The 23,795-nt window shown below is 32.9% G+C and overlaps 1 protein-coding gene across 2 annotated transcripts in view; it reads left to right on the forward strand.

Annotated features, from left to right (window-relative positions):
* Positions 1-23,795, forward strand: part of LOC100378671 (kinase non-catalytic C-lobe domain-containing protein 1-like) — a 72,591-nt gene that overhangs the window by 7,730 nt on the left and 41,066 nt on the right. Inside the window, exon 2 of one of the 2 annotated variants that reach the window (XM_078010137.2) lies at positions 17,659-17,717. In XM_078010137.2, the coding sequence (XP_077866263.1) occupies positions 17,659-17,717 (59 nt within the window). Of the gene's footprint in view, positions 1-17,658; positions 17,718-19,374; positions 19,493-23,795 lie in introns of those variants that run through there. The other variant, XM_085504162.1, reaches the window with a different exon arrangement.

Consider the following 23,795-nt stretch of genomic DNA (forward strand, 5'->3'; position numbering starts at 1 on the left):
TGAAAATTTACTAATATTGACAACACTAAGATCGAACTGCGATGAGGAATAGAATGGCAAATGAAAACATGCAACAGAAATAAATGAACAATATGCAACATTAGAAGTATAAATATGTCAAATAATTTATTGCTTATAATGTGACATAAACGAAATAAAGAAATAGTAAAAATCTTGACACATAATGTAAATTATGTAAACAGTCGTGCCCTGAAGGCAGAACGCGAAATTACGTATTTTGCATTCACCTCAGTTTTAACCAATTCTCATTTATTTTTCAAGTTTTCTTTTAACAGAATCACAACAGACTGCAAGAAAGTAAACTCTTGATACAATGAACAAAAAAAGATTTTTGTAATTTTATTTATTACAAATGTATAGAAAGACCCCCTGGACGTATGCCCGGACATGACCTCAACAACAAATTTTTCTGTAATCTGTAATCGATCGTTGCCACATGGACTGTGTTTCCACTCTAGGCAGCTTTATTTCCTGCTTGTAAATAATATATTATTTCTTGATAGATCAAATCAGTTTAATACAGGTGTGTTTTATTATCCCGCTGCTATTTTACGAGTTTTCATTTTTATATTATAACCATCTTTCACTTCACGCCTGAACGAATATCCCAATTGATAGCATCTCAAACAATCTTGAAGTAAAAGTCAAGTCTAACTTAATACTCCTAGATGAAAAAGCTTGGCAAATGTAAGAACATGCAATTTACAGCTTTTTCAAATCACATTTCATTCTCTAGATATTTAACTTTTCATTAATTTATGTAGTCCACCATCTTGATTCTTCAGCAAAGGAGTATGGGTAAAGTATGACATCATATCCAGTTGTCAAAAATTGAGAAAATAATTTCATCTATAAATTCAAAAGTGTTTTTCTACCAAATTTCTTCATATTGTATACCATTTATTAATGTGAATAAGCTATATGGGTGATATACATGTATAACCTGTTGACCACAAAAAGGGGACAAAAAAGTGTCATTCTACTTTTAACGATTAAATTAATGATTTTCATTGTTTTGATGTTTTTGGCAGTATCTTCACTTTATGTGTATTAGTAACATTCTAATTTCCATTACTATAATTATATATATGAAATAAAATGCTGTCATGTGATCAAGGTGAGATTGAGGTATATATTTATTAATACGTTATGTTTGATTAAAACTCAATTTAGGAAGGTGAAAGTAAATAAAATAAAAACATGTACATACGCATGTTGCACACAGATAATGAAATATATGTTGAAAACATGTTAGTGTGTCTCTCAGCATGAATAATGTCATTTTATTGCATTTCAAATCTTAGTACTTACTTACAAAGTCGTCTTTCCTGTCTAAGCAGAATATCTAATCAGTGGTTATTTTACATATCTCAGTTTTCGCTGAGGCTGGAATAGTTTTAACCACAGTGGCTAATACTACATTGTATTTTAGCCAAATAGCGATGCATTTCACTACTTACCAAATAGCGATGCATTTCACTACTTACCAAATAGCGATGCATTTCACTACTTACCAAATAGCGATGCATTTCACTACTTACCAAATAGCGATGCATTTCACTACTTACCAAATAGCGATGCATTTCACTACTTACCAAATAGCGATGCATTTCACTACTTACCAAATAGCGATGCATTTCACTACTTACCAAATAGCGATGCATTTCACTACTTACCAAATAGCGATGCATTTCACTACTTACCAAATAGCGATGCATTTCACTACTTACCAAATAGCGATGCATTTCACTACTTACCAAATAGCGATGCATTTCACTACTTACCAAATAGCGATGCATTTCACTACTTACCAAATAGCGATGCATTTCACTACTTACCAAATAGCGAAGCATTTCACTACTTACCAAATAGCGATGCATTTCACTACTTACCAAATAGCGATGCATTTCACTACTTACCAAATAGCGATGCATTTCACTACTTACCAAATGATGAAAAGATCTTAGTAGTTTTCAAATTTATGTAGTAAACAGATATTTAATAAATAGACTGATTCCAAGAATTATATTTGGTTCAAAATTTGTTTACCCATTGGTGAAAAAAGTGTCATAATTTGTGTTAGCCCTAAAATTAATTTTCCATTGGCGACTGACCAGCATATATGAATATATTATTTTAAACACATGTTTTACAGATGTTAATCTCTTGTTGCCATAGGAACAAGGGGCATATTAGTTAATATATATTGCACTGTCAACATACGCATTAAAATATGCAAATTTGAATAACTACTATGAATGAAGCAGCTAGTCAGTTTTCTCCAACAATTGGAATGTTTATAAGGCATAATTTGCATATAATTATTAACATAACTACCTGTAATGGTCTTTTGTTATATCCATGTAATCTGTTAAATGGTTGTTAGATCCCTCGTAAATTGTTTTTTTCATCGTTCTTAATTTCTCATAACTTAAATCTGAAAATCAGCTGTACCGTGATGACATAAATCATAATAATGCTTGTCCTTTACTGCAATAGTGTAAAATATGAAACGTCTTTGCTTGTACTTTAATGATGTAGTACATTTAGGTGTATGTATTAGAAAAAAACACAAGAAACTTGGGGTTAACAGATATAAACTCATAGTTTTGGTCAGAGTCTTGTAAATTGTTTGTAAATTACCTAATTTACTTGAGCAGTGGGTTTATATTTGTTAACCCACACTTTGTAGTGAGTGTTTTAGACAGTGTGTCATGAAAAAAAAAAAAGAATCTGTTGCCTTACCAGTGCACAGCGCTGCGCATATGTTACTTTACATGATTACAAGATGTATTGTATGCTTTGTCATTTAATCAAGAATAATTCAATGCATCCAACATTGACATAATCTTTCTAATAGCTGTTTTTTTCCCAGAAACCTTTATCAGATATTCAAATCTGCTGTAGTTGATTTTGTGGGTTCAAACCCCTTTTTTGGCCAACTTTTTATGTAATTAAGGTAAAAGTCTCCTTGTCAACTTCAGATATTGCACCTTGACTAAAGCCGCTCAGTCCTAGCCAAGGTGCAATGTCTGATTTACAATATCCGTAGACATTTACAAAATATGCCACAGTTATCTGTAGCAATTACACTTAGCTTATAAATGCAACTGTAGAAATTCCACTCTACATATGAATACAAGTGTGGTCAGTTTACAATTACCATAAGACAAAGATGTGCATTTACAAAAATTGTAAAACTAAACGTCCAGAACAATAGGTCACATGACCGAAATGGGGAGAAGTAATAATATAGTTACACGCAGATTTCAAGAGATATAAGCAACATAGTAGATTAATGTATTTCAATGTTCTGTATATGTATTCAAGTGGGTTTCATCTTGAACTGAGCAACATAGTAGATTAATGTATTTCAATGTTCTGTATATGTATTCAAGTGGGTTTCATCTTGAACTGATCTGTCTGATGTATGACATTTTTGAAACCTTCATATGCATGGCTTTACTTTGTATCTAAAAATCAGTTAGTGTGTTGGAGAAACGAGTGTGGATAAATGAAAAACATGTAATGATCAGCCATTTTGAATCAAAAATTGAAACAAATAAACATTGAATTTGTAACCTACCATGTGTTCATAAAGATTGAAGGAAATCATCTAAGGAAATAGATGAAATGTTGTGAACTGACAGTAGGTCATCAACAATGTATGTGTATATTAATTAATATTATTATACATCTGTCACCGTAATGCCATAAGTTACAGCGTGCCGTAATTTTGTGGTATTTTACGGGGTATTTTCATCCTACATTGTACCAAATTAGGAAATGCAAATTCCAAATATGGAATGATTACGAGCGTAAACATCCTCTAATAATAATAAAAACAAACACGGCTGCCACCAGAGTTTGACCGGACTCCACACTGAAAATTTTCCTGACTTTATGAAAAATTATGTATAATAAGGTTATTACAAGGATACCTGCGCGTCAGTTGATACTCCAGCTGTACTGTCTTGGTGCATACTTTGAGGTATCCTCACCTTGTAATAACCTCATATAATTAAAATTTTAAATAAAATCTTTCAAAGAAATGAGTGAGTACATATACAAATTGCCAGCAGTCCCATATTTAAATAAAACCTTTATCAAAAAAATGGCAGCAGTTGATTATTGTGGAGTGGAGAAATGATGCATGGATGAACAGCCTAGGCAGATGGTTAGGTTTAGAAAATGTTAGTGCTAATGTTGTCATTGGATAAATATGCCTCAGTTATATCATACCTGTAATTGTACATTGCTCACCAAAAAAGGACCAAACTCATATGTGGTGTTTGATGTTCTGATTCAATAAAAGTAAACATTGATTTTAATTTTGTCAATTTATTTGGTAATAATCTATCCAGTATCATGTTAATATTGAATTAGCTGTGATTTTGTAGAATACTTGCATATCTTGGCATCAGTTTATTGATAGTTGCCACTGTGCTGATTCCCATATTTCTGTAATAATTATATCTGAAGCGAAAATTCAAGCATTTTCACCACCTGGCAACCGCATCCCGTGAAAACAACACTCAAAAACCCCAGAAAACTGTACTTTGGGCTAGTTGTTGACACATTCCTGAACAGTATAACAAGATTACTCCTATTCTCGTGTAAGCGAACATCTCGTCATTTTCACCACCTGGCAATCATCATGGTGCTAGCTACACTGCTGACTGCAATACTGTGTACTGGTATTGTCTGCATTCATTCAACATGTATATAAGATGTAAAGCAACTCTACTCTGTACATGAGCTGATACTACCAGTATGACTTGCATAGTGGTCTATCACCTGGAAAACCTGAAACCTGTCTATTGTTTTCAATAGTTGTACGGCTTATCTCATTTGCTGTTTACAATGCACATACTGCTCCTCTATTTAAAAAACTGGGCATACTTGATATTCACAAGTTGTGTAAATTTAAGATATGTCTGTTCATTTATGATCTGAAAAGCAACCGCTATGCCCATACTATCAATGACTATCTCTCCCCTCTACCTCATTTATATCCAACACGACTTGCATCAGGTAATAACTACTATGTCCCCAGGATGAATCTTTCACTTTCCCAACATACTTTAAAATATACAGCCGTAAAACATTGGAATTCTCTACCTGAGCCAATCAAACAAATTACTAATAGAATAACTTTCAAAAGTTCCCTAAAACAACATATACTGAACACCGTACTTTAATATTTAAATACTAGCTTTATCATATGTATGATACAAATATTATTTGCAGCTAAACTTAAAAATAGAGAAGTGAATTTTTAAGGGTTAACTCTTATGTACCGTAGTTTGTAATCATGCATGGTACAGTGATTAGCCTCATACCAGGCTGTTCACTCAGTGGTATAAATAAGACCACCAAATGTGCATTATTAGGTTAGACAAAATAGTGCCCTATCAGATATGAATGATATCACAGTGTTCAGTGTACATTAGAGAATACATGAAATGAATTCCTATCTTGTTATCGCAATTAAGAATTGTGATTTAACCTTGGAATGATGGATCTTTTCTCTTGTGCAAGTCCTTGTAAGAGCTGAGGCTTACAGGTCTGAATAATACCGGTACTAATAAATAAATAAAGTACCCTGGTCTACATAGTAGATTTATAAAACAATTGATTTTATGGAATTATTTATTTTGTTTATTCTAGAGTATGTTGCAATCGAGTGAGCTAGCCCTACAACATACATTTATAGTAGTGTGTATAGCATACACTGGGGAAGGACTGGCCACTGGTAGTACTTTGTTTATTCTAGAGTATGTTGCAATCGAGTGAGCTAGCCCTACAACATACATTTATAGTAGTGTGTATAGCATACACTGGGGAAGGACTGGCCACTGGTAGTACTTTGTTTATTCTAGAGTATGTTGCAATCGAGTGAGCTAGCCCTACAACATACATTTATAGTCGTGTGCATAGCATACACTGGGGAAGGACTGGCCACTGGTAGTACTTTGTTTATTCTAGAGTATGTTGCAATCGAGTGAGCTAGCCCTACAACATACATTTATAGTAGTGTGCATAGCATACACTGGGGAAGGACTGGCCACTGGTAGTACTTTGTTTATTCTAGAGTATGTTGCAATCGAGTGAGCTAGCCCTACAACATACATTTATAGTAGTGTGCATAGCATACACTGGGGAAGGACTGGCCACTGGTAGTACTTTGTTTATTCTACAGTATGTTGCAATCGAGTGAGCTAGCCCTACAACATACATTTATAGTAGTGTGCATAGCATACACTGGGGAAGGACTGGCCACTGGTAGTACTTTGTGAAATACCATATAATTGATTGAAGCTTTGATGACTACCCGTGGTAGATAACTATGTAAACCTTGACTTGATGCATAACATGGAGACAATGAACAACACATAGTGCATACAGCAAAGCAGTCGCCTGCATTGTTACCGATTCAGGTACGATGAAATGCCTATCCATTGTGTGAAATGAACAATCAGATTGATAAACCCTCTGACAGTAGGATTACAATAGTTGTAGATTTCATGCACGAGTAAGCAAGTTTTGTATTGTTGCCAAGTTAAACTATGCTAATTACTCTGGTATCTATGCCTAGAGGTGGCAATGAAAGATCTTTATTAGAGCTTAACCATACTATTATAACTTGGAGGCATGTTCTACTGAACTGAATAGTTTTTACACAGTCTTGAGGGACTGTGGTTTTAATTATACCCCTTGTGGCACTAAACCAATATTATTGAAAAGCAACCTACTTTTGAATTAAAGCATTTCTGATGTTTCAATTTATTAGTTCATTTTATCTCAGAGTACTGCCCTCTTGTGTTCTTTTCTGTCAACATTGTAGTAGTGACTATAGTCTGTAATCAATAACATTAACTATTTTTCTGGAAGTTAGTTTCAACCACAGACTTCCTATTAAAACTCAAAAAAAGAATTCTGTTTTTCCAGTTATGATTTAACAAAATACTGGGTAATGAATATATTCTTCAATGTACAAACCATCCCACATTCACACAAAAAAAACCTTTGTCTTTGAAAAAGGTGCTACCAAAACATTCAGGGCTGAAATTGTTGTGGCTGAAACGTCTGACAAACAAACAAACATGTAATATTCACCACCCATACCATAAGGCTAATTATTGAACTAAGGTGACAGGAAATATTCCCTTATTTTGATTACATCAGATGAAAAAAGTGGTCAGCAGATCTATCTGATTTGTGACAAAAGATGGTTGTTACATAACTTAGTCTATTTGCAAGGTCATAAGGCCTATACAACATTAATTGTTGTTTGAAAGATAGTGTAACAACCTTTATTGATATCGTATCCCTTCTGGGATCTAGATTAGAATACAATAAGGATATAAGGAACAATAAAATACATAAGTAATAATAATAAAAAGAAATAAATAGTAATACTGTGAAAATATTATTATATAAATATTTTTTGGTGTTATTTTGAGGCAGCTGGTAAATTGCTTTTCATGAAATTCTCTCTTTTAGTGAAACAGTCGCTGATAAACTTGGCAATTGCTTGGACGATTTCAGAATTTTTGTTATTGAGAAGTGCTTTCAGATTACCGGATAAGTTTACGTTTTCAAACAAAGCATCTCTTTCAAATTTGTACAGGTTACAATTGAAGAGAAAGTGTTCTTCATCTTCAATTTCATTTGAGTCACAGACAGGGCATGTTCTATTTGAGATATCTATGTTGTGATATCGCCCAACTTCAATCTGAAGTATGTGGGCACTTATCCTCAGTTTAGTCATAGATGATCTGTGGATGGGGTTTTTAATAATTTCAAGGTATTTTTCAAGTGCAAAATCAGTTTTCAGCTGTCTGTAGGTATGAAGTTTATTTTTGTGATTAGTGCCTTTATTGTCATTATGCATTGTTTCTGTGCAATGTTTCTCAAACATATTTTTTAGTTTTTTTGTAGCTAATGGGATAATACAGTTTTTTTCGCAAACATCACTAATTTCTAAAAGGTTCAGTAATTTGTTTATGCCTGTGGTCCAATTACTGACGTTTTCTTTGTCCAAATTGGTGCCAAGTTTGTAGGCCTCAGAGATCAGAGTGTTTTCATCCATATGTTTTATTTTCAGCCAGTAATTAACCATACGTTTGATGCTTGAGATGATAAGTGGATATCTTCCCAGTTCAAGTAAACATGCCAAGTTTGTGGCTTTACAGTTTACTTGTAGTAGGTACTTACACATTTTGTGATGTAATTTTTCCATAGGCAAGGATTGTTTAAACAAGTCTGTTGAGTGCATATTAATAATATCGCTTGCCCAGATTTCGCTACAGTAGAGTAAAATTGGTTTAACCATAGCATCAAACAATTTCAGATGTGTTTTGATTGGAATATTTGGGTCTGCATAGAGTAATTGTTTTAGCTTAAAAAGTGCCTTCATTGCTTTGTGACTAAGGTCTTCTTGAGCTCTGTTCAGTTTACCAGTAGCATTGATTTTAACACCAAGGTAGGAGTATGATGAGACGTTTTCCAATTTTTACATGTTTTCCAAGTGTGTACATGTTATCAACAGGCTTAGCATTCATCTTTGATCATCATCATTTGTTTGATTTCTACCGGTATTTTTGGGGTTAAGTTCAACTCAGAGCTCACCCTTCCAAAGCACCTCAACTTGTGTCTAGTTATGAAACCTAGTTATTTTGATTATGTTTATTTTTTATTTTCTCAACAATAAAAAACTGGTCTATTGTTAGTAGGGCTGTGAATAGGTTAACTGTGTTTTGACAATAAGTTGATATAACTGTAAAAGGTGTTAAATACTTCTTCCTCAATTTGTTTACCATTCAAAAATGGCTAATTACCAGTTAGAAAGAATACAAATTATGCAGCAACACATGATGGAATCACTTCACGTCAACAGTCTGTATACGATTGAAAACTTTTATCAATGAAGATAATGATGGAGATCATTCCTTTGACTGTTTCCCCCTAGACTCTTAATAAATATTATTGTGATAAAATGTGAGTATATTTTGTAAACATTTGTTTCACTTGCTATGCAAAACATATAATAATATGCCCTTAACATATAATAATATGCCCTTAACATATAATAATATGCCCTTAACATATAATAATATGCCCTTAACATATAATAATATGCCCTTAACATATAATAATATGCCCTTAAACATATATTAATATGCCCTTAACATATTAACCACCAGACTTTTCTCACCAAATTTTTTAGGCACTTTTTTTCTTAGAATTCTATATTTTTGGAAATGAAAACTAATTTTTGAGCCAACAGACAAAATTTGTGTAAATTTTCAGTTTTGACTAATTTTAACATTCACTGGGTGCTAAGTCAGTTTATTACATTTTAAACTCATTTTCCCATGTTAGTAAATTAATTTGCATAATTTACATATATACCAGTGGTATGATGGTTTTAAAAACAAGCTTAAGCTACATGTACATGTAGTTATGATTCTAGGTTTTCTTTTAATAAGAGTAACACAAAGTCTATAAAGTCTCACTTTAAATATTGTTGGTAACTCTTTTTTTTTTCTCTCTTATATTATTTTTATGCAAATAATTTCAACAATGTTTTTCCTTGGGACTCAAATTTGAAACTAAATGTGGTTAGTTTTTGACTGTATATTGCTTATTCACTTCATACTTTAGTGCTACCCGGTACCATATATTTTCTATTAGAAGTGCATATATACCATACATTACATTTGTTTTATACTGTTAATATATTACTTACTTCAACCATAGAAACTGTTATTTAATTCACATAGCACATGTGCTACTGATATAGCAGATACAATAAATAGCATGATTTATTGTTCTAATTTCACAATATTTTACAATATAGTTTGAATATTGTTCAAACAGATCTTAAATTAAAAAATAAAAAACGCCTTAAAATGTGATAACTGCTCTGTAAGAATTCTGGATTAAATTCATTCTGCTAGGTCAGGATCAACACATAAAATGTGCTTAATCTAGCGTGAGTTAAATGCTTGACACATTTTCCCCTTGAAACCGTATTAAGATTAATAACATATGCTGTCTTTGTTATATTTAAATACTAATGCATATTCACGTAGTGTGGACAGATTGGGAAATTTCATATTTATTTTTTAGCGTCTGACTGGCTCACATTTAACAAAATAAAAAACAAACAGATAAAAAAAATCTGTTTTCTAGTACTTCAAATGTAATTAAAGCAATCCGGAAATGAGTAAATTCAAAATATTTGCTGATGGAGTATTAGAGAATGGTATTTGTCACACACATGGCAGCCATCTGGTGTTTTCATACGTTATTCACAGCTTTGGAAATTCCTATACTGTCATTTTATACTAATGTCCAATGACTACTGGTACTTATGTGTGAGTGAGCTGAGGAATATAATTGTATGGTGTGTAACCCAAATCAATGTCTCTTTTGAATGTAATAAAGCAGCAATGTGCTAAAACATTTTTGCTCTGATACATGTAATATAATATAAGCATACATAATTGTGAGAATACCTCCAATTTTAATTTTACTTTGTGTAGTCATTGTATGATTTGTAAACAAATAGATTTATTTGGATGGCGTTGCACAACTGTGACACAATTTTTGCCAACAAGGACTTGACATCCAATCCATATATGTCTGTTTGTCTATGTTGGGGCATGAATATACCCACAATAAATGATAATTATCATTGTCTTTATGATTCTTTAAATTACATTTTGTACATGTAGAATTCTATTCAAATAATAATAATGCATATATATGATGTTCAATTATATGGATGAAAAATATTGAATAAATATATGAGGTCCCCACAATATATAGTTCTTAGAATATTAATGTATGTAACTCAGTGAAAGGAACCAATCTTGTTGGTGTCATAGCTCCATAAAATATCTTGATACATGTGTATCTACAAATTATATATTTTGTCATAGCATAATTTGTAGATTTATAATGACAGATAAGTGTTGTCTATAAAACTGCTGTTAATACATAACTTGTCACGTTATTTATTAATTTCCTTTTTTTCCAAAAAACAAACAAAACAAAACAGATTTACAATAAAAAGAAACTTACTAATACTGAAATGATTGATTAATTATAGACAGATTGTGTTGATGTCACTATCATGGATATGCTTTCTACCTTAAGGGTCATGAGCTATGTGTGCCCTATTTGATTTACCTACGGTACCGCTGTTAAGCTGATAATTCATCCTCTCTGAATGTATTAATATCATCTATTCATTTTTCAATGTATCATAATTTACTGAATGCTCACATCTTTATAAGCAGCTTCTATAACCCAAATGGCTCTATTCATAAAATATCTTATTGTTATTACTAAGTCAGAATATGGATAATTTCTGCTGACTTGCAGTTTCTTAAAAGATATGTTTTTGATTGGTTTAGGTCAACTGTACACCAGGTGTTACTATCAGGGTACAAACCAATGATTATCAGCATTCTGACCCCCTGTAGATGGGAAGTTATTGTGAAGCTTCTTATAACATTGTGTCTGATTGGATACTTAAATCTAATATCTAACATTCAAACCAATCAATTTTGTTGTACCAAATTCTTCCTTGTGTATATGCTTTTTCTCAACTGCAGATATTGTCAATTTGTCAATGGCTGCTTAACCTTATTTGGTGACTTTCTTTATTAGCTCCGCTGTCGACTTTGTCGAGCGGAGCTTATCATGAGTGATTGTCCGTCAGCGTTCGTCGTCCGTGTCAATGTTTTACTTTTTCGACTTCTTCTTGAAAACTACAAGCCTGAATGCTTTGATACTTGGTGTATATGTACCTTGGGTAGACCTCTCTCAGATTTGTTCATTTTGTAATGATATCTTTAATTCTCTAATTTTGGTGAATATTTTTGTCATTTTTAGTAAAAAGTGATATTTTCGACTTCTTGTTAAAAACCACAAGTCCAATTGCTTTGATATTACATATATAGGTACTACATGTGGACTTCTCTCAGATTTGTTCATTTCATGATCATATCTTCAATTCTCTAATTTTGGTGAATATTTTTGTAATTTTTGGTAAAAAGTGATATTTTCGACTTCTTGTTAAAAACCACAAGTCCAATTGCTTTGATATTACATATATAGGTACTACATGTGGACCACTCTCAAATTTGTTCATTTTGTACTGATATCGTCAATTCTCTAATTTTGGTGAATGTTTTTGTCATTTTTGGTAAAAAGTGATATTTTTGACTTCTTGTTAAAAACCGCAAGTCCAATTGCTTTTATATTACATATATAGGTACTACATGTGGACCTCTCTCAGATTTGTTCATTTTGTAATGATATCTTTAATTCTCTAATTTTGATGAATATTTTTGTCGTTTTTGGTAAAAAGTGATATTTTCTTCTTGTTAAAAACCACAATCATTTATGGTGAAAAAAGATATTTTCGAATTCATGTTAAAAACAGCAAGTTCCATTGCATTGATACTATGCATATTGTTCATTTTCTAATGATATCTTCTGTTCTTTAATTGAAATTTTTAATTGAAATGTGCATCGCTAACAGCGGAGCTATCTCAGCCGAGAGGCTGCTTGTTTTGAGTTTGTCGCCCTCTATGGCCAATACTTGATTTCTTTGCAGCCTCAGCCTCTGTTTAGGTCATTTGAGTACAAGTTGGCATCTAAAAACTACGGTGGAGTTCTAATTTTACCCCTACATGTTATTTTGATTTATATGAACATTGAGCATCTGTAATTTATACCCTAAACATGTTTTTTGTGGTGCCCTAGGGCTTTCAAGTGATTCTTTTCAATAAAGATTGCAGTAAATTTGCTCAGCATATTACCATTATGCTCTCCATAAAGAGGATAATTTATTGCAAATGATATTCCTTATTGTATGAATTGCATAAACATGTCTTACTAAAATATTTACCCCAATTACCCAACTTTTAGTTAAGTCACAAACTGATAAGGGAATCACTCACTTTGTCAGTGTGTATCCATCTTTAACATTTTCTTAGTAATTCTGCAATAGATATCTTTCAAACGCAGTTGCATGTTAACTCATTAAACTTGAAATTTACAAACACTATTCAATTAACTTACACTTTTGAGGCATTTTTTAGTGATGTTTAAATGAAATGAAGCGTAGCGTGAGTTTTTTGATATTTCCCAAATCAGTAATGACACAATAGTAGACAATAACAGTGTTTTGAGCTTTGAAAATTTTATTATATCTTTTCTCAAAAGGTACATGTACGTGATTTCTTATCTGACATAATTGAAATGACCTTTCAAGGTTTCAATATATATTTCTTTCACCGGTAATAATTGGTATATTTTTAACACTTTCTTTTGTGCTTTTCAACTTAGAATAATGAAGTGTTCAATACTGTATTCAATAACTTGATGCTAACTGTGAGATCCATACTGTACTAAATAAATCAGGCAAATACTTCCCGGTTACCATGGCAATGGTCGTCTTCGGGTATTGGTATGTCAAAGTTGACCCTGCAATTATTTGGATGACTTGTTGTGTACTGTATCTTATTTATAATGCTTTAAATGTCCTGCATTCATTTCCCTAGGGTAAAATTTTCATATTGACAATAGCTATTGATGTAAGTACCAAGTTCAATGTTAACACAATGCACATGTAGTTCAGTGTCAACTATATGGATCAAAAATAGCTTTCCTTTTTTTGACATTCACAATTTTTGTGAGTATCGTTTGTGATATGTCTGCCATTTTGCTACATTCACATGCAATTACTTGACTTTTTACCAAATACCAAAAGTATACATGTAGTTGCCAACACATCACCTGCTAACGCCAGTTTATCTCATTCATTTTGGCTACCTATATAGGTTTTCAGCAGGAAATGTATTAAAATGGCAATGTGGCAATAAAATGGCAATATTTATTGTAAAATACAAATGTTTTTTATTGGCAGTCTTCACTCCTTCTCCTTCTCTTTGAATTACCTGTATATAATGTTAATCTGTAGTGCACACATTATTTCATCAAATAAATATTGATATGTTTATTTCTAAAACATTTTGTCATGATAAAAGAATTACCGTAAAATCTGTATTAGAAGCCGCATTCCTAATAGAAGTCGCACCCAATCTTTTTGTACAATTGAGAACCAAAAATTCATCATTTCTCATATGTGTAGATGATCTAATAGAAGCCGCATCCCCTCTGTTGCATTGTACCATTTTAATAGAAGTCGCGGCTTCTAATACAGATTTTACAGTACCAGTATTAAACATGCCCAAATACTTAAAACTATCCACATTGCAACTTTAATTCATGTAAAGAGTTTGTAACAATGATCAAGTCTAGTTGTATCTCATTTGACTGTTGTAACTCTACTCAGAAAGGTTAAAATTCCTTATTGACTGCATATGCATCAATTATATGTAGCCTAATTATATATGACGTACTGTCAAGATAACTTAACAATGTGTATCAGGTTTCTTTAATTTAATTAATTAATCCACTATATACAGTGCTTCATTATATCATCAAAGGATGTATGTGACAGCAATCCCTTTCCTATCCTGCAGCATGTGTAGCAATAAATTTTGTCAGGTCAAATAAAAAATACAGGTCTTATCAATTTAATCTGCTTTGTGTTTTTTAATGTCTATGAATCAATACCATCTGTGGGGAATTCTAATATAATCCCAAAGCTATTTATATATGTTTAATTTTATTGTCTTTTATGTACCTTCAGACTTGTGTATTGTACTTTAACTGTACATAGCAAATTAAACATAACTGAGTTATAATGTTTTAATATATTTAATATAGTAATAATCTTTATAACAAAGCAACTCATAACGAGTTCAGCTGCATGGATGTGAAAACAAAACTATAAGCACACAAATACATGTCATAAGGTCACATAAGGTGAAGATATGATATCTTTCATTTGGGATGTACATAATACAATACAATAGTTGTGTAAAGTCCAATACTCAGATAATAGGAAGTATTAACATATATTAATTAATCCAATGTAGGTATATATATATAGGATGTTACACTGTGACGTCATGTTTTGAGATTTTCTCCAATCAGCATGTTTTAAGTTGTTTTACTAACAGCAACATGTACCAGTGTATTTACTAACAACAACAGCAGAACATAACGCCATTATTTTATCTTTGTGTGCCAACTCATGGTCACTGCATATGCACAAAACATAAATAAGTTTTTTTTAGTCCCCGTTCGGACGGATTCCGAAAACGGGGACTTATAATTCTGTCTCCGTCTGTGCGTCCATGTGTCCGTCCGAAGTCGTATCTCAGAATCCCTTGGACTGATTCTGTTCATTCTTTGCATGTGCCTAGTACTTTATGTGGGACATATGCACATGCAGTGGTTTAGTGATTTGATTCAAAATGGCCGACTGGCAGCCATCTTGTTTTTTGAAAATGTTGTATTTTGGACATGCTTTGTCAGTTTTCATTCAAACTTGGTACATAGATTATACATGTTAGGATACATGTCCATGACAATTTATTTTACAATTGGATCAAAGGAACGGAACACGTGTTTTGGTGTAAATAAACAATCTGTTGTATATACCACTTGGAACTCAAGTTTCAAGGACATGCTCACGACAACCCCTCCGCTTTAATTTGAGAATAAAGACAACTTTCAAAAATTTAACGGGGACTGTGTCATTTTCAATGAATTGTTAATTTCTCTATTTTTAGCTCCGCTGTCGACTTTGTCGAGCGGAGCCCATCATATGAGTGATTGTCCGTCGTCGTCGTCCGTCGTCGTCGTCCGTGTCAATGTTTTACTTTTTTCGACTTCTTCTTGAAAACTACAAGCCTGAATGCTTTGATACTTGGTGTATATGTACCTTGGGTAGACCTCTCTTAGGTTTGTTCATTTCATGTTGATATCTTCAATTCTCTAATTTTGGTGAATATTTTTGTCATTTTTGGTAAAAAGTGATATTTTCGACTTCTTGTTAAAAACCGCAAGTGCAATTGCTTTGATATTACATATATAGGTACTACATGTGGACCTCTCTCAGATTTGTTCATTTTGTAATGATATCTTTAATTCTCTAATTTTAGTGAATATTTTTGTCATTTTTGGTAAAAAGTGATATTTTCGACTTCTTGTTAAAAACCGCAAGTGCAATTGCTTTGATATTACATATATAGGTACTACATGTGGACCTCTCTCAGATTTGTTCATTTTGTAATGATATCTTTAATTCTCTAATTTTGGTGAATATTTTTGTCATTTTTGGTAAAAAGTGATATTTTCGACTTCTTGTTAAAAACCACAAGTGCAATTGCTTTGATATTACATATATAGGTACTACATGTGGACCTCTCTCAGAATTGTTCATTTTGTAATGATATCTTTAATTCTCTAATTTTGGTGAATTTTTTTATCATTTTTGGTAAAAAGTGATATTTTCGACTTCTTGTTAAAAACCGCAAGTCCAATTGCTTTGATAATACATATATAGGTACTACATGTGGACCTCTCTCAGATTTGTTCATTTTGTGATGATATCTTCAATTCTCTAATTTTGGTGAATATTTTTGTAATTTTTGGTAAAAAGTGATATTTTCGACTTCTTGTTAAAAACCACAAGTCCGATTGCTTTGATATTACATATATAGGTACTACATGTGGACCTCTCTCAGATTTGTTCATTTTGTGATGATGTCTTCAATTCTCTAATTTTCGTGAATATTTTTGTAATTTTTGGTAAAAAGTGATATTTTCGACTTCTTGTTAAAACCAATAGTTCAATTGCTTTGATATTACATATTTAGATACTACATGTAGACCTTTCTCAGATTTGTTCATTTCGTGATGATATCTTGGGTTCTATAATTTTGGTGAATATTTTTGTCATATTTGGTAAAAAGTGATATTTTCGACTTCTTGTTAAAAACCAAAAGTTCAATTGCTTTGATATTACATATATAGATACTACATGTAGACCTTTCTCAGATTTGTTCATTTCGTGATGATATCTTCAATTCTCTAATTTTGGTGAATATTTTAGTCATTTTTGGTAGAAAGTGATATTTTCGACTTCTTGTTAAAAACTGTAAGTCCGATTGCTTTGATACTATACATATTGTTCATTTTCTGATGATGTCTTCAGTTCTTTAATTGAAATGTGCATTTCTAACAGCGGAGCTATCTCAGCCGATGGGCTGCTTGTTTTTTGTTTATTGTGACTATTTTTTGTTTGTTTTATTTCTTGCTATATGATATAAAAAAAAAAAACTGCTTGTAAAACCTAAAATAAAAATAAAAAAAAATATGGGAATTACAAATTAAAAAAAAAAATTGAGCTTATACCTCCATTGGATCTTATTCATATCATATACATATAACAATTTGCAATAAGAACATGAAATATTAATAGTTTTCTTGTATGGTGTATGGTAAAAAATACTGAACCAAAACTGACATCCTGCAATATCTTAAGCGACAGTTTAAGATAACATACATGTACACATCTGAACATTGTCATAGTTAGAATCTAAAATTCCTGTGTTGCTGAGAAATAAGTAACAATAGATTGACTCATACGCAGTCGGCAGTCCACAAGTCTCACATTGTTTGTTTGATTCATTTCAGTTGTTCCCGATCAACGCTACTTTCCTCCTGAATTCAAAAAGTTTGGCAACTCACTCAAGGTAAGACTGTAATTCACTTCTTAATTTAAGGCTAGACATGCCTTCACTTCTATGATTGATTATATGTATTATAATGACAGCCCTGTTACAACATGCTCAACAACAACTACCCGGTATTGTTATAAAGAACTTTGATCCTGACGAAACTATTGCATTACACAAATAACATAACCATGAGACATTCTGAAGAAGAATCTGGATATTTTCTTTTCAGTTCCTCTTTGTGTTTTTATCAAATCTTTTACCATGTTGTGTACAGTAAACGGTTTTTGTGAAGACGTCATTTCCTCACTGTTACATGGATGTAATGTCACCTTGATGTTTACAACAACTAAACATTGTAAAACAGTCCTTTATTATAATGTAATAGAGTTGGGGGCAGTGAGTATGAGTCACTAACAATGCAGTATCACACTTCCTACAGTATGGCTTATTGTCTTGCATAAACACCACTCCTTGAATAATCAGAATTAATTCAAAATAACCATCCATATATAAATATCATATTTTTATTGACAAGACAAATAACTTTATATATTTCTAGAGAAAATGTTGCTCTCTATTTACAACAAAGATTCTTTAACTGATTTGGTGAACAAAATGGGGACTTGTAAAGGTTTTATTACAAAATGTTTCTCGCCATTTACCTGGGTCCCATGTTACATGTATGAAACACATTGTTTATTTACTGGTATGTGATATTCAAACGCACAGTGCCTAGTGACTGTGACTCTTCAAAGGAAGTTTGACAATAGTGTCCACCTTGAACTAGTTAGTTATTAATATTCATTTATTGACCTGATGACTGTCATCATTTTGCAATCTCCTTGTCTGATTACTGTTTGTTGGTTTTTGCCTCTCTGCTGCTTGCCTCCACATGAATTAAGTCCCAAGTCTCAAGGATGAAGCTTTTTAGCAATTTTATGGTCTTTGTGTTGATACTTTTTTTTGTTGCTAAAACTTTAAAGTATCTCTTCATTTTATTGAGGTTTATAAAGTAGGCGATTCAAGGTCAGGGGGATAGTCTTTAAGGATAATTACAGAGTTTCTTAAGATTGTTATTATTTAATCAAGTTGGAAATAGTGCTTTATATTTTTATGAAGTTCTCGAGCACTGTGCATTTGTTTTTTATGGAACAAGGCTTTATGGTTGTGACTCCCTCAATGAATGACCTATTGTACTGTATTCCTGTTATGACTGTATCTCCTATAGAGGTCTATGTGTTAGCCTAATACATGTATGTTGATTTTTGTTGTACAAGTGTACTGACCTTGTACTGTCATCTGTTATATGTTCTAACACAGCATTTACATGAAAGTAAAAATACTAGCAAATATTGTATAGTGTTATCAAATTGCATATTGTATTGTTTTGTTGTACTATTACACTAATATACTTAGCAAATCTGTATCAAACAGTTTTACACCACAGAATTATAACGTGCCATGAAAATATGATACACTGCTGCTTTTACTGAATTAAATCATAGAATATCATAAATGTCCTGCCCTAAATTAGTTAAATAATGTTTGAAGAGGCAGGTGGGTTTGTTTACCTCAAGATTGATAGGTAGCCTGTCCTTATTGAGACCCCCTAGGTTGTCTGTCATTCTCACTATATCAAAGTGTGTCATTTAAGAAGGTGACCACAGTTTGAGAAATAATGTAGGTATGTACCAAGGCAGGGTTACTTGATACAGGGTTACACCTTACATATAATTAATACCTACCTGGTAGCCTACCTGGATGATGTACAAGTCTATGGTTAGCTTATGGTGAGTCTTTACTTCTTTCTTAGTGTGTCCGATTATCAATTTGTATTTAATGGTGAATGTAGTCTGACGCCATGATCAATATTTAACAATTAAGTTTTAGTGGTGGGGGGTGGGGGTGGTTGGGAAAAAACTAAAGGAATTAAGTTTTTTATCCTACATTGAACTTTTGATGTTGTCCCTTAGTGTTGTGGTAATTGTCATTATCAGTAGGCATTTTCTTGTTTCCCAATAATAAATATAAAGCTCTATGTTTGTACACCTTTGCATATGTCAATATCTTCCTATTTTTGTTTCTATTGTATCCACCATGTTTGCGTATTAGTTTGATTTATGTACATTGTGTTTCCAATTTTGTGTTCTCTTTGTTAATTTGATAGCAGATTAGTATTAGCAGCTCCACATTTATTCATACTTGGGGGCATGATGTATGGTTATAGTAATGAACAAATAATTAATATATAAATTGATATTGTGTGTCTGTTGTATTCTTCAAATGTTGGTGTGATTCTTATCAGTGTATTATTTATTAATTTTATATTCTCACGTTAATCTTGATATTTCTCTGCTAAAATCGTTGCAATTTTAATATTGTAATTTTGATTACATTAGGCCAAAATAATAATAATTGTGTGGTTTTGAAAACAAGCACAAAAAGATGTGTGGTAGGTTGAATATCACTTGCTGATTACAGTAAAAATGCGGTTGTATTTAATGTTCATTTGGTAGATTTACTATTCATAACTATTCATTTTGGTATGACATTTCCAAAATGACAATCAATGCGAGCACATCTAGGGACATTTTTCTTGGGGGAAAAAAATGAGCTGATGAGGGGACTCTGTACCACTTCCTGTTATTCTTTAATCGTCACTTTTTGAATTTGCCTTGGTATTGTTTTATAACCATAGAACTAACATGTATACCTTCCTAGTTATACTGTACTAGTAACCATAGTTAAAAAGACTGAAGATTTTTGTATATTCTTAACAAGTTTGGGTAATCCTTAGCTTGAGCTAACCAATGTTTTCTTCCATGTGAGAACGCGATTGGGTTTAGCTAAGTTGCAAACATATGAGATTAGCTTTAATTTTAGCCAGTTCTTGGTGTAGATTGACTATTGGGATAGATTGTTAGATGAATATTCTCACTACCCAGTAGGTGACTGTAAATACTGGTGGTATTAGCAGTGTCACTAAAAGTATGTTTGTATACTAATAATTTTAAATGTTTGACATAAATCTGGTAATGTTCAAAATGAAATATTAATGAGTTACAGTTGACATGTTGAAAGTACTTCATTCAATGCTACATGTACTTAATGGTTATGTTTAATATCCTGTGTTACTTTAGATTTGCTGACAAATGAGGACAGTGTAAAGACAAAGGAAACTCTGAACGATTCCCCTAATGCATTTGCTGAATACATAAAACTAAAATTGTTTGCATATCTTTTATTTTGAAAATACATTCTTCTCAACCTGTACATGTGAGAACAGTAAATCTATGGAGTGTCATCTAAAAAATAAGATATTTATTTATTTACATTTTTAGCTGCTTCAAATAATAGATTTCTCAGCATTCATATTCAAGTTTAGCACAATAACAATGGCTGTACCAGTGTCCTCTATTTGTTGTAATTATGGCCTTTTCCTTCACATATGTAAACATATGTTAGTTGATCCCAGATGTGCCTCAGCTGATTTCACTGAAACTTGCTACATTCAGCTATTATAGTATCTGAGGTCAAATATCATTACTGGTGCATCTAAGACTTCTGATGACAAAATGATGGCAGTCATTTTGTTGGTTACCATACTTGTTAGATCTTCAATAAAGGCAATTTCTAATAATGTGGGATTGTATCCTGACTAGTAGGCACCCAGTGAATTCAGTACCAACAGTTGTGACTGGACCACACTGTATAATTTAAGGTAGCAGGATAGTTTTTTTGCATGAAAAATGTAAACACCTATAATCGGACTAAATTTTACAAGAAACCATACAATCTATAAATGTTTAGAAAGCTCTTGTCTTGTATTTTCCTACTATTAATATTTTGTGAACATTGTGTTTGTTTTAGCGTCACATGATTCTGAAAATCAGCGGGGCTGATAATTTAACTAACGTGAATAAAATTTTAATTGTCATCTCTACAGTCATTCATGCGATCAAAAACTTTACACTGTTTTGAAGCAAAGGTCATGAAGTTTAAATCCGTATTTCTATTTTTTGCATTAAGTTTTTTTTTTCTTTCCGAAAATCACAAATTTCAAGCACGTTTTTTGGTGTTAAAGTTAGAGTATACCGGTGGTTTGCACGAGGTTTGTGAAAACACGCAATAGAATTTTGCAAATATGCAAATACGGATATGAAGCCAACATATCCAAGAGTAGGAAAAGTTAAACGGCGACATCGTAGCGCTATTCACTGAAACGCCATTTAAAATTAGGTCAACGGTAATTGCCAAAAACCGAACACCGAGAAATCGGCACTTTTATGATTTCAAACTTCAATCAACGTTAACTCCCGTTTTAGGAGCAAAATTTACATGGGCTAATTGTAAATGAAATGCTTTGAAAGTTGTTTTCGGGAAAAATCATGAACCGACATTTATATCTGTGAAAAACTTTGTTTTTTTGCCGTTTTCTTTCACGCTATGGAGTTTTGTGACGGTCTGTGCTGATAACGAACGGTGACGTCATTCATTAAAGCTTGGATTATGCAAAGTGGGCGGTTCTGTTTGCGAGTAACAAACAATACAGACACTACACTTGGCAGTTGAAGTGTTTGCAAATACAGCGTATTTATTTTTGGGCCGTTGTGTTTGTAAACTTATTAGTTCAAGCATGATGCCACGAGTTTCGAAGTCTCCTGGAGGCAGCTCGTACATGCTGGCGAAAGGGTGTACCTGTTACTGGTTGAGGTAACCCCTAATAGCTTGACAGTTTCACCAGAGCGCGCCGTCCCTTTCCAGTCGCTCGCATTCCAATGGCAGCCTTTCTATTTATTTCGAAAACTGACCCCTTCTTTCGGGATGACGGGAAGCTAGGCTGGCTCAGTTGCGATCGAATACAATCTCCTTGCGTTCAAAGAAATTCAAACTGACTGCCTAGACCGTGACGCCTGCGCTCCACTATTGAGATATTGCCTACTTTGCAAAATTGACAAATCTCTTTTTCTAGGGCGCCATTCAACAGTGACATGTCGACGAGTCGAATCTCGCCGTCTTCAAACGATCGGCCGTGACATTCACTCTCACTTTCTTCTTCTACGTCGGAAGGTAACAATATTTTCCTGCGAGATACAGACATCTCTCGAACGTTTTGAACAGGACTATCAGTGTCACGGTAAAACTTTCTTCGCCCACTTCATGGCTGACACTGGTTTCGACGGGGAAATCCGTTCTGTACGAACCCAGCATCGTCTCTTTCTTTTTTGACAGGAGTGATCATTCTTTTGACGTTTTTCTTCTTTCTTCCTCGCTTTCTTTTTCTTGGAAATTTTCGCGTGCTTACTATCTCGTCCATAATTAGTGAATGACAACTAAACTAAAGAATTACTGACAACCCTCTCCTTCTTTGCATATTTTGCACATTAATGAAGGAAGCTGCCCTGTTTTTTAATTGGTGTGAATAGAATAATTGTAAAATGTGACCCAGTGATGTATGCCGGCATGTAGCATTTCCTGTGCTATTAAAAATCAAATCCCGCAAAACAGAGTTTTACCGTCGCAGTAACCTCCGGTCTTATACTTGTAGATGAATCTCTTCAAAATTTAATTGTAACCGGACTCACTGTTATCATCTATAAAAACTACCTAGATTTTAGATGATACTTTTATTTTTTACCGAAGTCGTACGAAAAAGTCAACCCTTGCCTTGCGTGAAACACTGGCCCACTATCCGATGTCAAGACGTCGGCTCGGGGGGGGGGGGGCACGCTACTATTTCGTTGCCGTGCATTTTGTTCGCATGAGCACATTAGATAAAACAACCAAGTATTTAGACAGATTTATTACATGTAACATAATTTACGAATTTAGAAAAACCTAAGCATGCAAGTATGCCTACTTGGTGAAAACTCCTCTGAAAAATGGATTATATAAACCAGGTCCAAGCATATTCTTATCATTGATCAACCTTTACATGTAGTTTGTGGCCTGTTACCAGAATTTTCATGCAATGCATAGCCACCACTAATGACCGTATTTTATTGTTTGCAACCATATTTTGTAAAAGGGAGCCCCCTCCTCCAATGTAACTGCATTACTTCTGGACTAGGAAAGTAACCCCGTGGTCAGACA

The sequence above is a fragment of the Saccoglossus kowalevskii genome, chromosome 10 (genome assembly GCF_978046115.1).
Source record: "Saccoglossus kowalevskii chromosome 10, keSacKowa6.1, whole genome shotgun sequence".
NCBI lineage: Eukaryota > Metazoa > Hemichordata > Enteropneusta > Harrimaniidae > Saccoglossus > Saccoglossus kowalevskii.